The sequence below is a fragment of the Cataglyphis hispanica genome, chromosome 24 (assembly GCF_021464435.1).
Source record: "Cataglyphis hispanica isolate Lineage 1 chromosome 24, ULB_Chis1_1.0, whole genome shotgun sequence".
NCBI lineage: Eukaryota > Metazoa > Arthropoda > Insecta > Hymenoptera > Formicidae > Cataglyphis > Cataglyphis hispanica.
In genome coordinates, this window is record NC_065977.1 from 841410 (window position 1) to 856679 (window position 15270).

General features: G+C 34.1%; 2 protein-coding genes across 5 annotated transcripts; one reads left to right on the plus strand and one right to left on the minus strand.

Annotated features, from left to right (window-relative positions):
* The first annotated feature begins 199 nt into the window (after window positions 1-199).
* LOC126858241 (interaptin) lies at window positions 200-11667 on the plus strand. Of its 4 annotated transcripts, XM_050608406.1 has the most exons (14): window positions 3599-3706; window positions 4425-4648; window positions 5659-6537; window positions 6645-7041; window positions 7237-7604; window positions 7676-8107; window positions 8179-8352; window positions 8552-8764; window positions 8938-9189; window positions 9270-9553; window positions 9769-9871; window positions 9954-10145; window positions 10216-11322; window positions 11382-11667. In XM_050608406.1, the coding sequence occupies exons 2-14, from the start codon at window positions 4484-4486 to the stop codon at window positions 11478-11480; spliced, it is 4665 nt and encodes a 1554-aa protein (XP_050464363.1). In that variant the 5' UTR covers window positions 3599-3706; window positions 4425-4483; the 3' UTR covers window positions 11481-11667. The 4 variants fall into 4 exon arrangements, with proteins under 4 accessions (XP_050464365.1, XP_050464366.1, XP_050464363.1 ...); XM_050608408.1 differs by lacking the exons at window positions 3599-3706; window positions 4425-4648; window positions 5659-6537 and adding exons at window positions 200-526; window positions 907-1785; XM_050608409.1 differs by lacking the exons at window positions 3599-3706; window positions 4425-4648 and adding an exon at window positions 200-526.
* A 920-nt stretch (window positions 11668-12587) lies between these two features.
* Window positions 12588-15148, minus strand: LOC126858265 (general transcription factor IIH subunit 2). Its single transcript, XM_050608464.1, is given in 9 exon segments — window positions 12588-12790; window positions 13140-13389; window positions 13588-13844; window positions 13909-14082; window positions 14170-14298; window positions 14374-14500; window positions 14502-14573; window positions 14680-14767; window positions 14966-15148. Coding segments are annotated over 8 exon segments (1203 nt in total). The 5' UTR covers window positions 14742-14767; window positions 14966-15148; the 3' UTR covers window positions 12588-12658.
* Between the last annotated feature and the right edge of the window lie 122 nt (window positions 15149-15270).

Here is a 15270-nt window from a genome sequence, read left to right on the forward strand (position 1 = left end):
CTTGAAGACAAGCGAATTCTAGAATCAAAAGTCAACAAAACCCAGTCTATCCAATATGTTACCACCTAAACGCGAGGCTTCGGTGAAAAAGCTGTCGTTTCTTCTATTCTTGTTTTTTTCTTTGTTTTCGCCTGTATCGAGTTCTGAGATGAACGTTGTTTCCATCGAATGACAAAGTCGACGAGTATGTTTTTTTTTTGTGTTTATCCAGTCAGCGCTATAATGTTCGCCTCGATCGTTCTCGTGCAATCGAACGTCAATTGATTGTTTCCGGATAAAAGCGCGCAATTTTGTCTCGCGGAAGCCACTTCTGCCACGAAAAGCTGGCTTCTCTCCAATCCGTGATTTCGGAAGGACCCGCTAACTCACGATCACGTAAAGCCATTTCCACAATCATCGATCGCGATCACGCGCTTGATCTCGATCCACGATTTCGCGCAACGTAGTGGTTCTATGCTATTGCGAGTCGTCGAGAGCGAATTACTTTATACTTGGACATCGGAAGAATCTATTTCTACTAGAAATTGTAAGCTTGCACAAAATAATTTTCAATGGCATATTAAAATTTGTTTAGCAAAATTATGAGGAAAAAGAAGAAAGAATTTTTTTTTTTACATTCTACATCTTCTTTGTTCAAAATAAGATGATTCGTCGTTCGTGCGACCTTTGTCATAGTTAAATTTACAAAATCATCGTCATCAATATTGTTGTTTATTTTACATAAATACTAACACGCACCCATACACATAGATATACATCCATACCTAAATAATTTGAGAAAGATTTAAAAAAATATTTTGACTGTGTTAAGTTTTTTTTTTTAAAAAAGCTATATTTTTGCGACAATTGATTTACATATTTTTGAGCGCTTAAAAATTTAGACTCTGCTATTTCATTTATTTGCAGTTAACGTGCGCTACGCAAATGACAGGTTGGCAGCCAGCGGATACTCACAATTTTCCGATGTATCAACAAAATAACGAAGTCATGGATTTTTCACGAATTATCTCGCAACTTGCCATGGCCAATCATCAATTAGCCAGCGCGCATAACGCGACGCTGTCACGTATGGAGACATTATATTTAGAGCTGTCAAAGGATAAGCAGGATCAAAAAATTGCGTCAAATCCTTCGGAGATACGCGATGACATTCTTCAAACGAGACTATCGAACACCGAAGAAGCCGTTGAGAGGGAAGAAACGCGAAGATTGGAGCAACGCGTCGTTAGATTGGAGAGACTGTTGGCGACGAGTTCCGTTGAACAATGTAAACAAAGAAGCTCGCGGGAAGATAGCAAACTACGTTTTAGAATTGAGAGATTGGAGAATTTGCTGAAGATACGAGATGCAAAAGATCGGTCAGGATCCGTGGAATCGCATCGCGAATCTTTGGAACAACAAACGAGTAATATCGTCATCGATGCTGTTAGTGAAGTACCTGAAGATTGTGGTGATAATCAAAGAGAAAGGACGAGAGAAGGAATGGTTGATGTTTATAAATACTGTAATGCTTATTCTGATGATTCCGAGATGATTGTTCCTAGAATAGATGAAATCTCAGATTCCGCTAATATAGATAAAATGCACAGAAGACGCGTAAGATTGAGAGACGATGAGCAAAATTCGACAACGAGAAATTTGGCGAGTGAAGAAATAATCAGATTGTCAGAAGAAATTGAGAAATTAAAAACCGATCGATTAGAATATCAGAATGCCAACGAAAGACTGCTGTGCAATTTAACGGACCAGAAAACGCTGATGGAAAAATTAAACTTAGATTATGAGGTATGATAATATTTAAAGACTCTTGAGAGATTTTAAAAAGGGATAATCTTAATAATCTTTGTTTTTTAATTAAGATGTAATTAGAATTATACATTTTTTTTTATTTAGGAATTGAAAGCGCGTTATGTAATGGTAGAAGATAATTTACACGAGTATAAACAAAAATATAACGAACTGACGAAGCATTTGGACACCGCTAAAGGAGAAATCGAAAGATTGCTGAAAGAGATCGATATCTTTCAGTCAGAAAAAAACACTGCCGAGTCAAGAATCTCGATTTTGGAAAAGGATCTGCAAAAATTGTTGCTCGAGAAAGAGCAGATCAAAAATGCGGAAAATGAAAAAATGTCTAAGTTACAGGCACAATTGTCCGAGGAGTTCTCAGACAAAAAGAAGCAAATTAAAGCTCTCGAAGACGCTTTGCAGGAGATACAAAGACTGAAGGAAATTGTCAAGACTGAAAAAAATAACGAACAGTATTGCTTCGAAAGAGGATGTCGAAAGTAATTTATACATGTAGAGATAATTGGTATTGATATATAATTGGATTTTTGTCAATTATTCGAAATATATATATATATATATATATATATATATATATATATATATATATATGTGACATAAAAAGAGCGATGTCGCACCGATATTTTCGACGATGCGTATACAATAAATTGACAGGTATTACTTGATAGTTGTTACTTGACAGGTGATACTAGATTTATATTATTGTTATTTTTCGCGGAACCTTTTTACAATTTGTCGATAAAGTACCAAATGTATATAAAAATTTTGATAAATTGTGAGAAAGATATGTACTCCGGCATTATTTTTTATCTGTCATTCAGAAAGTTCGTGCCGATGAATATTATCGAGTACTACTTTATCTACGATAGAATAATCAACTACCAAATTGATCTACCATCAGTAAAGTAATATTCGATATTTTCTATAATTCTTACTTTTATTTTAATTGTTTTATACAAATATAGAGTATTTTCTTATGTACAATTGCTTATTCTAAAATATATTTTGACATTTTGAATTTTTTTTTTGTCAAAATTAAAATTCAAACAAAACAAATTAGAATTAGCCATTATTTTTTTTTTCAACAATCAGTGCTTAACACAACGCGATTTTTTGAACATACAATATTATGAATAAAAAACATGAAAGAATACATTTTTTAACTTTTCTTTTTGAACGTATACAGCGATGGCGATGACGAACAGTTCGAAAAACTACCTAAATATAGAATACGTGCGGTACTATTGTTGGAACGTTTTCCCGAGTGCTTCTCGGAGTACCGTATGAAGATTTGAAGGCATCTTAAAATAGATGTTTCTGTTAACTGATTGTATCAACAGAGAACTTATAATAAAATCGATTACAATTAAATTACGTATATCATCTTATCCTTGAGAAACAAAAGTGAGCTTCGTAGCTATTTAAATATCTACATCTAAACAAAATGACATCATATATTTCAAGAAGCAATTTTAGTGACAGAAACAGTAAAGAGATGTATTTGTCAAAATGTTTTTTTTTTTTTTAATTCGATTAAAGATTTAACGAAAAGATCGAATCCGTGTATGCATGTTGCATACAACCTTTGCTCTTTGTAAAAATTGAATCGATCAATTTAATCTTCTTTCATCGGGAAAACTCTCTTGAACGTCGGATCTGTTTTCTCGCAATCGAGGAAGCTCGACTTCCCAAGACGTGAAACACGCGCTTATGTTTGCACGCGCGTCTGCGCAGGAGCACGAAGCAAAGATGTATCGTCGACTTTGCGCAGGCGGTCTTTCGAAATGATATTTTTAGAGATGCGAGTCGCTGCCCGCTAGCAATGACGGTAGACAAGAGTCGTCGTTGACCCTCGAAGCCGAAGCCACGAATTTCACGATTTTCCGATTGACCATTGGTGAGCGACTTTAAAACTTGGGGATTTTTAATTGTTTAATATTTCCGATACTTGCCTCCGTGATGTTATCATCCTTTTTTAAGTAGAATAAAGTACCGTGTTTTTACTATTAAATATAATAACGCGCATGGATCTCGTTACTCAATATATATTAAGGTCTTATTTATGCAAATCTTTTTGGATGCATTTATTGTACGCTATATTATATTAATTCTATCGAATGATCGTTCGATCAAATAATCGAATATTCGTTCTTCTCGCGTTATAATTGAAAGAACTAAATTAAGTGTCTCTTTCTATTTTTAATTAGTTTTTAATGCTACTTGAAGAGAGAGAAAGAGATACAATTTAGATCAAACTAGTTTCTAAAAATAAAACCTTACACAATCCAAATTTTTTTCTTGTAGCAATCCTGTACACATATATCTGATATTTAATTTGATATTTAATTTAAATAGATATAAGAAAACTCAAATAGAATAAAAATATTGTCATAATAAATTATAAGTTCAGGCTACAATTTAAAAAAATATAATTTTAAGATATACATATATTTTGTATTTTGTATTATATGATACACGCTAAAGAAATAGCATGAATATTTCTATTGGACTGTTATAATTTTGGCAAAATATATATATATATATATATATATATATATATATATATATATATATATATATTGTATGAAATTATATATCAAGAAAATTATTTGCAGGAAAGAAAAAAAAATCAAAGCTGCACATTTATTATTCTGACAATCGGAAGAATTCGATAATGGGAGCATCAAATAGTAGTAACGGCATACATTCGATTTCTACGAGCGAACAGAAAACGGGAGAGTGTTTGTATTCAGAAGACGCTTGCTCTACGAAAGACCAGGAACAAAGAACATATGTCGAAGCGAACGTTTATAAAACCGAGGATCAGCCACGATCACAGGTATATTATTCTTGTCAAAGAGAAAGACAGGGCTTTTTATAGCGAATTTTTATTTGCAAAACTTTGGCGCGCAAGGTCCCAGGTCTCTATGCAACCTTGAAGACAAATGAATTCTGGAATCAAAAGCCAACGAAACCCAGTCTATCTAATATGTTACCACCTAAACGCGAGGCTTCGGTGAAAGAGCTGTCGTTTCTTCTATTCTTGCTTTTTTCTTTGTTTTCGCCTGCATCGAGCTCTGAGATGAATGTCTCGCGCTATTTCCATCGAATGACAAAGTCGACAAGCACGTTTTTTTTTCGCGTTTATCGAGTCAGCGCTATCAATATTCGCCTCGATCGTAATCGTGCAATCGGATTGTTTCCGGATAAAAGCGCGCAGTTTTGTCTCGCGGAAACCGCTTCTGCCACGAAAAGCTGGCTTCTCTCCAATCCGTGATTTCGGGAGAACCCGCTGACTCACGATCACGAAAAGCCGTTTCCACAATCATCGATCGCGATCACGCGCTTGGTCTCGATCCACGATTTCGCGCAACATAGTGGTTCTATGCCAGTATGTTATTGCGAGTCGTCGAGAGTGGGTTACTTTATACATGGACAACATCGGAAGAATCTATCTCTACGAAAAATTGTAAGCTAGCACAAAATAATTTTCAATGGCGCATATTAAAATTTGTTTATCAAAATTATGAGGAAAAAGAAGAAAGAATTTTTTTTTTACATTCTACATCTTCTTTGTTCAAAGTCAGATGATTCATCGTTTGTGCGATCTTTGTCATAGTTAAATTTACAAAATCATCGTCATCAATATTGTTGTTTATTTTACATAAATACTAACACGCACCCATACACATAGATATACATCCATACCTAAATAATTTGAGAAAGATTTAAAAAATATTTTGACTGTGTTAAGTTTTTTTTTTTAAAAAAGCTATATTTTTGCGACAATTGATTTACATATTTTTGAGCGCTTAAAAATTTAGACTCTGCTATTTCATTTATTTGCAGTTAACGTGCGCTACGCAAATGACAGGTTGGCAGCCAGCGGATACTCACAATTTTCCGATGTATCAACAAAATAACGAAGTCATGGAATTTTCACGAATTATCTCGCAACTTGCCATGGCCAATCATCAATTAGCCAGCGCGCATAACGCGACGCTGTCACGTATGGAGACATTATATTTAGAGCTGTCAAAGGATAAGCAGGATCAAAAAATTGCGTCAAATCCTTCGGAGATACGCGATGACATTCTTCAAACGAGACTATCGAACACCGAAGAAGCCGTTGAGAGGGAAGAAACGCGAAGATTGGAGCAACGCGTCGTTAGATTGGAGAGACTGTTGGCGACGAGTTCCGTTGAACAATGTAAACAAAGAAGCTCGCGGGAAGATAGCAAACTACGTTTTAGAATTGAGAGATTGGAGAATTTGCTGAAGATACGAGATGCAAAAGATCGGTCAGGATCCGTGGAATCGCATCGCGAATCTTTGGAACAACAAACGAGTAATATCGTCATCGATGCTGTTAGTGAAGTACCTGAAGATTGTGGTGATAATCAAAGAGAAAGGACGAGAGAAGGAATGGTTGATGTTTATAAATACTGTAATGCTTATTCTGATGATTCCGAGATGATTGTTCCTAGAATAGATGAAATCTCAGATTCCGCTAATATAGATAAAATGCACAGAAGACGCGTAAGATTGAGAGACGATGAGCAAAATTCGACAACGAGAAATTTGGCGAGTGAAGAAATAATCAGATTGTCAGAAGAAATTGAGAAATTAAAAACCGATCGATTAGAATATCAGAATGCCAACGAAAGACTGCTGTGCAATTTAACGGACCAGAAAACGCTGATGGAAAAATTAAACTTAGATTATGAGGTATGATAATATTTAAAGACTCTTGAGAGATTTTAAAAAGGGATAATCTTAATAATCTTTGTTTTTTAATTAAGATGTAATTAGAATTATACATTTTTTTTATTTAGGAATTGAAAGCGCGTTATGTAATGGTAGAAGATAATTTACACGAGTATAAACAAAAATATAACGAACTGACGAAGCATTTGGACACCGCTAAAGGAGAAATCGAAAGATTGCTGAAAGAGATCGATATCTTTCAGTCAGAAAAAAACACTGCCGAGTCAAGAATCTCGATTTTGGAAAAGGATCTGCAAAAATTGCTGCTCGAGAAAGAGCAGATCAAAAATGCGGAAAATGAAAAAATGTCTAAGTTACAGGCACAATTGTCCGAGGAGGTCTCGGACAAAAAGAAGCAGATTAAAGCTCTCGAAGACGCTTTGCAGGAAATACAAAGACTGAAGGAAATTATCAAGACTGAAAGAAATAACGAGAACAGTATTGCTTCGAAAGAGGATGTCGAAAGTAATTTATACATACAGAGATACTGTTCATACAAGTGTCATATAAAACTATGTTATTTTACATTAAAATTTTATTTTATTATAATTATTTATATTCATTATTATATCATTAATAACGAATTAATCAGTACATAGCAATACAGAAATGATTTGTATTTTAAATCACAGAATTATATCGAACATTTATACGTTACAGATGCGATTGATGTATTCGATTCGATAGATGACATATCGGAGAATGCATCGAATACAGATTGTACCTCCGCAAACATAGAGGAATTTAAAAAAGAATTAACCTTGAAGAGAGAAGCTAGACATAGGGCTATTGCGGCGGTCTCGTCCGAGATGGAAAAACTTAGAAAAGAATTGGACGCCGAAAAGGAAGCGCATTCCGAGACGTTAAGCATGCTGACTCTTTTACGTTCTGTTCATGGCGATCTTGATCTCACGACTGGTGATTTCGCAAAGTCTACGATGAAACAACAAAGGAATGACAAGAGCTTGGACGAAAGTGAGAAAGTGATGAGACGCGCGGAAGCGCGACGATTAACGAGCACATTAAAGGTAAAAGTATATTCACTTTATTCGCTTTATCAAAATCGGAGTATAAGTATGTACATGTATCTACTTTACAGGTATCCGACGAGTTAAGGAATGACATACGCTGCCAAATCGAGAAGGTGGACGACCTTCGTTATCATTTGGAGACCGATCCAGAGCGTCACCGACATCGTATTCGGTGTTTGACGGAAGTGACCGGCAAGGTACGCGAGTCTCTGATGGCGCGAGAACGTCGGACCAACGAGCTGAAAGATTACTTGGCTCAAGTGTTGGTTAGACTCGGCGACAGGAGTTTTCTGAAAGACCGCGACGACGCGGATGCCGAGTGCGATCGACAACTGGAGAACATAAACGTGTTGAAGAGTCTTTATAACGAGAGACTGAGAGTTTTGACCGAGCTAAAAGATTCCGCGATCAAGGAACTGGCTGACGTGAAGCAGAAACTGGAATATTCTTTAAAGAAATCCGAGAATTTGGAAGAGGAACTCAAGAAAGCCGAAGAAAAGGTAACAAAATTTTGTTCGATTCTATATCTTATTTATGTTAGAGATTTTTTATAATATATTATATGCAACAGGTCGATGTTCAAGACACGGAAATCACGAACTTGGAATCTCAATTGGGATTGACCAAGGCGGATTGCAGAGATCTTCAGAATCAGATGTCTCTTATTAACGGCTTATTTACGCAGATGTTGCTCGGAGCTTCCTCCGCAGACATGGATCTTGATCGATTGACTCAATTGTTACAGGTATTGCTACACAATATGTTTTTCATTTGCATTTCTGATAGTTTATAATAAAAAATAAAATTTATGTTTTATATATAATGTAAATAAAATTTATATTTTATTTTCATATTTATTAAAAAAAAAGATTAATTTTAAATTTCGTGAAAAAAGATGCGAAAGTGAAAGTAATAAAAAATAATATTTGATTTTAAAATTGCAGGAGAATCACGATCTTATAAGTGACATAGCCAGGGAAGAGAGTACCGAAGCAGCGGCTCTTCCTAAACTTCTTTTGGATTTGATTGAGCAAGTCGAAGGTGGTAAAGCGTCTCAAAAACACACGGATGACGAGAACAATGCAGAAAATGTTGGCGAAGTTGATAGAAAAGAAGATGATCTGCAAGAAGAAGACATTGCTCATAATTTGCCTAAAGTAATAATAAGAAAAATAATATTAATCATATATTTGTATGATTTTCATTTTTTTTTTAATTTTTGATTGCTAACTTGGATGCTACATCACAGTGATACTAAAACTTAGATAGTTACCTGTCTTTTTAGAGAGCTTAATATCGACTTTGTTAAAGTAATTGAAAAATGTCTTAGGTATGGCGCGTTTTATTGGAGTTGCTTAGCTGTCATGCAGTGACCTCTCCAAGCGTTTCCGTTGCATCCTGCTCGGATCCAAACAGCTGTTATAAATCTGTGGATACTCCGGCCGGACCAAGATTAGTGATATCCGTGAGCAAAACGTACATTCGTCTGAAGGAATTGATCCTGGAAAAAAAACATTTGGAGAAGGAAATGAATCGCATGAAGCAGTTAAATACTCACTTAGAGAGTAAGCTGAACGAGCAGGTAAGCGATTTGTTGTGATTTGTATTATTTTACATACGAGCGAGAGGACGAACATCGATTCTCATTTTCTTGATATCTAGGAAAAGAGACTCTCCATGGTATCGGCCGAACTGGCCAAAACGTGGAATATCGTCGATCGAATGCAAGTGCAGCATCAGCAGTTGCACACACACGAGGAAATCCTACGTTATGAGCTGCAAGAAAAAAGGAAAATGTTACAAGAATTGAAACAGGAACTGGAATATTGCAGAGAAAAATGGGAATCGGCCAGGCAAAAGAATACGAATACCGAAATAGAATGGAGGAGCTTACGTCGCGAATTTGCTGCACGGAAAGCTTTGGCCGCTCGCGACTCTTTTAATAGGTTTTTTTATAATATAATTTATTATATTACGATATATACATAATTTTATTGTATATATCTATCATTACTCTATTTTAATATCGAGATTTCTTCGGTAGATTTATTAATTATTATTTTGTATATTGATAGATTATTATAAAATCATGTATTTTTTATTATTTTATGTATAAAAATCCTATAATTTCGGATTCTTTTATTTTGACTACTCTACGTAGTGCTGAAAGCGGCTTCAGCGATGAAAGAGGCGACGATACCGACGAAGAGGACGAGGCGATTGAAGGAAGATTCAGGCACGGTCCGCGCAGACGGACACGAAAGGTGTGCAAATTTTTTATTTGTTTAATTAATCGTATAAATTTTCGTAAACAACCATTTAACAATATTGTCTTTATCAACATAGGAAAGTCCTAGAGCGCCAACACCGGACACAGAATCCGAACAACCAACGGATACTGAATTATCAGAGTCGAAGACTGGTTCATCGGCGATTTTGGAACAACGCACACCCACTCCGGAAACCGAAGCAGAATTGGACGAGACAGAAATCGCACATATTGACTCTACAAAAACTGTTGATGTAGAGGAAGCTAGTGTAAGCAAAATTGCAAAAATAATTATATATATCTAGGATACATTATTGATGCTGAATTAATTTCAAATAGCCCATTGCGGAAAGTACGCAGGAATCTTTGAATCCTTTGGACCAGGCTCTTACTAACGTCATACAGAATCTTATAAAAATCAACGACGAAGAATCAGACAGGAATTTTTCACAGGATAATACGTCTTGCTCATTCTTTGAAGATCCGTGCGAGAATCTGATTATTGAAACCGATGACAATACAAAAAACAATCATATTTCGACAATTTCGAAAATGGATTCCTGCAGCAGAAATTTACAATCCTGGAGACCGACCAATGAAACTCGATGTTCATCACCTACGACTCATGCTCTAAAACGAACGGTCACGAGTGTCGACCTTCCTTCAGCAGTAGATAATAACGGATTGTCTGAATCGTCGTCGACCGAAAATTCGTTAAAATCACGCGATGATGAAATAATCAAACTTGAAAATATTCCATCATCAACCGTTTCTAATACCACGAATACAACCAGCACGATGTCAGTCTTTTCTATCGGGCCCCTTCCCGCATCATCGTCATCTTCGTCTATAAAGAGCGTGCAGTTCAGCAACCCCTTGATCGTGGGTCCGTCTAATCGCTTTTTTGCTCCAATGTTTGGTGCGGCTGCAGCGGAATCTAACAATTTTATAGATAATTTTGCTGAGTCCTCGTCGATGTCATCAAGTCAAGAGGAAGAACCGATAGACGGCAGAGAACAGCGATCTCCCAGATCAGTAGAGAGTATCGCAGACTCTGACAGTATTTCCGTAGATTCCTCTTCAAGTTTGGATACCGTCAGAGAATTTCCTATAACCGATCTCGGTTCTGCGCCTTCTACATCAACGTCTAAGGAAGAACTACAGGAAAGCGCGGCATGTTCGCAGAAGGAATCTATGATTACTTCAACCAAAATTCGAACTCCGGAGGAAGTTTTGGCGATGCGAGCTGATCGATTAAAACGTTTAGAGGAGCAAGCTGATTGGCTTGTGAAAAAGATGAACGCTACGAGTAAACGAAGCACCGCTCTTTGCACAAGATTAGAGGAGCTTCACGAGGCTTACGGGGAACCGCCGATTCCTCCACCCATGCCGGACGTTTTACCTAGTCGTAGATTGCCATCCAGTCTGCTCGATCTACCTCATCAGGTAAGAATACACAATTATCTTGTAAATTGCGGCGACTATTTATCTAATTTTTCTCGCAGATTCTTGAATCGCCGTCTGCTGTCGGTACCGAGAACATCGAAGATGAAAATTCCGATGCGGTAAAAAAAGATAAATCATTAAATGCAAATGCATCATGATGAATTTATAATATTTTACTCGCGAAGAGTTTTATAGTTAATATTTGTCTTCATTGTACAACAATTGATATGCAACGCATACGAAATGCATAATGTGCATAGACAACGTGTATTAATTCGCAATATAAATGTCTTCCGAATGTATTTAATATCAATGTCGTAATATTAATACATAAAAAACAAACTACATTAATATTTTTTTTCAACATATCTTTTTTGACCTTAATTTTAATAAAGACTTGTCATAAAGATTAAGAACAAGAAGTTTTGGTGTTTGCTTTATATATATATATATATATATATATATATATATATATATATGTATATGTAATACTATAATTATATGTTTTACCTGCCCATTCCTATTTTGTACCTTACATATGTAGTTAATAAATGAAATTCTATAATCTGATGGTCAGAAATTTGTGTTAAATTGCGATTAAGATGTTTGCCAGTAATCGCGAAAAACATTAGAGGCATGCAACTATGAGAAATGACCAGAAACGTCGTCGTTTAAGAATAAGTATTTATAATTTTCTTTATATGTATATAGCAAACACACATATACAATATAAATAATAATAAAATAAGTAAGTATATAAAGAAAAATTATATTGTTATTAAAAAATAATGCTTTAGCCTAACAGGCAATACTATTGCCGCTGATCGATCGCGGAATATCTCGAAGCACACAACGCAACCGTTCACATTCGCGAACCGCGTTATTCTCGCCCGTGCAAATAAAGAAACATTGATTAAAAAAGAACGATAATTTTATTAATTTGATACAATTCGGGTAATGTCGGAAAATGTATATTCAAAATGTAAATGAAAAAAAAATTTGAGGTAACAATGAGAATTATATATTAATATATAAATTTTTTATATATCAATAAAAACACTCGCGTGTAAATATTTATAAAATGATTCTTTCTAATTTGGTACAAACTAACTTAATTACTGTCTATTTTTTTATTTTTTATTATTTATTTATTTAATTTAAGAAAACTTACTTAAATTGGAATAATGTATTTCCAGGTTTTCATTTTTATTGACCATCTTTCAAGTTCCAGCATGTTCTAATACAATTGAATCGATTAATACTGATTAAGATTATTCTGTAGTATTATTTTTATTGCTCTTTTGCAATGCTTATACAAAATTTATACAAATCTTTTTTAAGATTTATCTATAGTTTTATTGTACGTTGCAGGATTTGTTGCACAACCAGGACATGTGTGTAAGATTTCATGAATAAATATCTCACAGTCTAAACAAAATGTTTGATTACATTTTTCACAAATATAGACCTAAAAATAAAAATATATATGACACATTATTTTTATTCTATATATTTGAAATATTTGAAATATTAATTATAAATTGATTTCTCCTTTAAATGATTCAAAACTGTAAAATTATTTTTCAATTATTTACAGATATCTTTTTAAAAGTTTAATATATATTTAAAAGTTTAATATATATTTTTAAAGTTTAATATATATATTATCGTTCCTTTTCTCTTTTTATGATAAATCTTCATTCCTCTATATGCACATCACAAGTTTTTAATTTTAATAAAATTATCTTGTTATTATAAAAATTATACAATTCTGTAATGTAATATATGAAATGAAGAAATGAAGGAAGAAATGATACCTTTTTGTCCTTTTGCGTAAAAATTTTTTGGCATCCAAAGCAGAATAAATAGTTGCCTTCAAATGCAACTTCTTTAAAAGCTTCAACAGGAAATAGGTAATGATATGATCGTGCTAAATGTGGAGCAGATACTAAAGTAAGACCGCAAGCTCTACACTCGACGGGAAGCTCGCAATGCTTACTAAAACATTGAGGGCAAAGATAGCCAGTACTCATAAGTTTTACCGATTCATCAGAGTTTTCTGCATGGCTGTAATAAAAAAAAAAAAAAAAATAAAAAATAAAAAATAAAGAGAAGAAAAGTAGAAGAAAAACATAGAGCTCTAATATACATGTGTACATGATGGGGAGTAAAATTTTCAATGCTATTAAAACTTATATTAAAACATTTACAACACATGTATATGTGCAAAAAATAGGAGCATATTATTCTAATTTGTGCACTTACCACATACATACTGTCATAGATGTATCCGATGCATTAGAATGTAAGGCATGATGAGGAAAGCCCATTTTCACAAGCGCTGCATCTAATCGTGTTGCAGCAGGTGGAGGATCTATATGCGCATTTAATTGCTCTTTGTAATGCTTATCATCAAGCACAACACCGTGTTCTCCACCAGTAACGTTTGCCATTCGTTTACAAATATATAATTCAGCTGCCAATCCTATTACGCTACACCTAATACCATCCAATTTCATATTCTAAAACAATCTCCATGCTAAGAGAGTCTTTAAAGTAAATATTATTATAACAATAAAATCCTACTCGTATTGTTTCATTGATGTCTCCTGGATCACAAGTAGTAAGAGCTCCGATAATTATCAATATTTCTTTACTAGCATGAGATGGTAATAATTTCAATGATTTTGTAGCTAATTCCAAAGAATTTTGCAAGGAAGGTTCACCAGTTATTACAGTTTGTTGTAGAGCTTGTAATTCCTATAAATAATAAATTATACATAGATGTATATAGATTAAATCTAAAACAAAATGTATGGAATAAGGTAAGAAAATAAAGACAATTACCCTAATGTGCTTTTTTGAATTGCCAGCCAAATCACTAATCTTTTCAGCCCTTTTATTTCTAGTTATAATCACACCTAATTGACTAATAGGATTTTGATAAAAAAATTCTTCGATAAAGTCTTCTAAAAGCTTGAGACAAATATTTATATAACAAAGCATATATGTATACATTATAAGTAAATAATCGATAACCTTTTGTCATACTTTTAGGGAACACAAGAATCGAGTCGGCTTTAAATCTTGATTTGACATTGATTCAGAGGCATCCAAGATGATATAAAGATGTCTCATCATTCCTAATCGAGCACCCTGTTTTCTTTCCAATTGACGTTTTCTTAGCATTATGAATAATATCTGCGACAGATGCTTCCAATAATCCATGGTCATCCTCCTTAATCGCTTCCCTGTATTAAAAATACATCAGTTATGTAAAGTATAAAGTTTTCATTTATATATCAAAGAAAGAAGAATATTAAAATTAATCATAAAAAATTTTTAGTCTGGACATACCATGTCTTTTCATAACCAGTTTCCCAGCGATATTCCTTTTCCTCGGATTCTTCCTCCGCCATAATTTAACACGAGATATATTTTACAACTAAAAGATAAGGAGAGATATTATTATAAATAAGGAAACAGAAACCTTTACACGTGTTTAAAATAATTAATTTTTTTCAGTTTTAATGTCTCCAGCAATATTTTTTAACACCAGCTTTTAACAACGTCTTCTGAAAAATGATGATATATACAAACATTGTTTACTCGAAAAAATACAGGTTATAATGTTCATATATACATATTAGTTTTCCATTAGCTTTCCATTTGCACTCAAGTGATACTGAGTCAATCAGTTATGTGAGTATTTTACACTCAGATAAAATGTCAATTGTTCAATGAATAAAAGGAACGCGCGAGTGATATTGCAGGTTTATAACCTTACTTTACGTATGTGAGTCTATCAGACTCACTGCGTCAGGAAGATGCTAGAAATGCTTCGAAGCAATTGATTGACCAATCAGGACAAAAAGAGTAAAGATTTCTTTATTCTGATTGGTTAATGTAATGCTTCGAAGCATTTCTATATGTATATATACATATTCA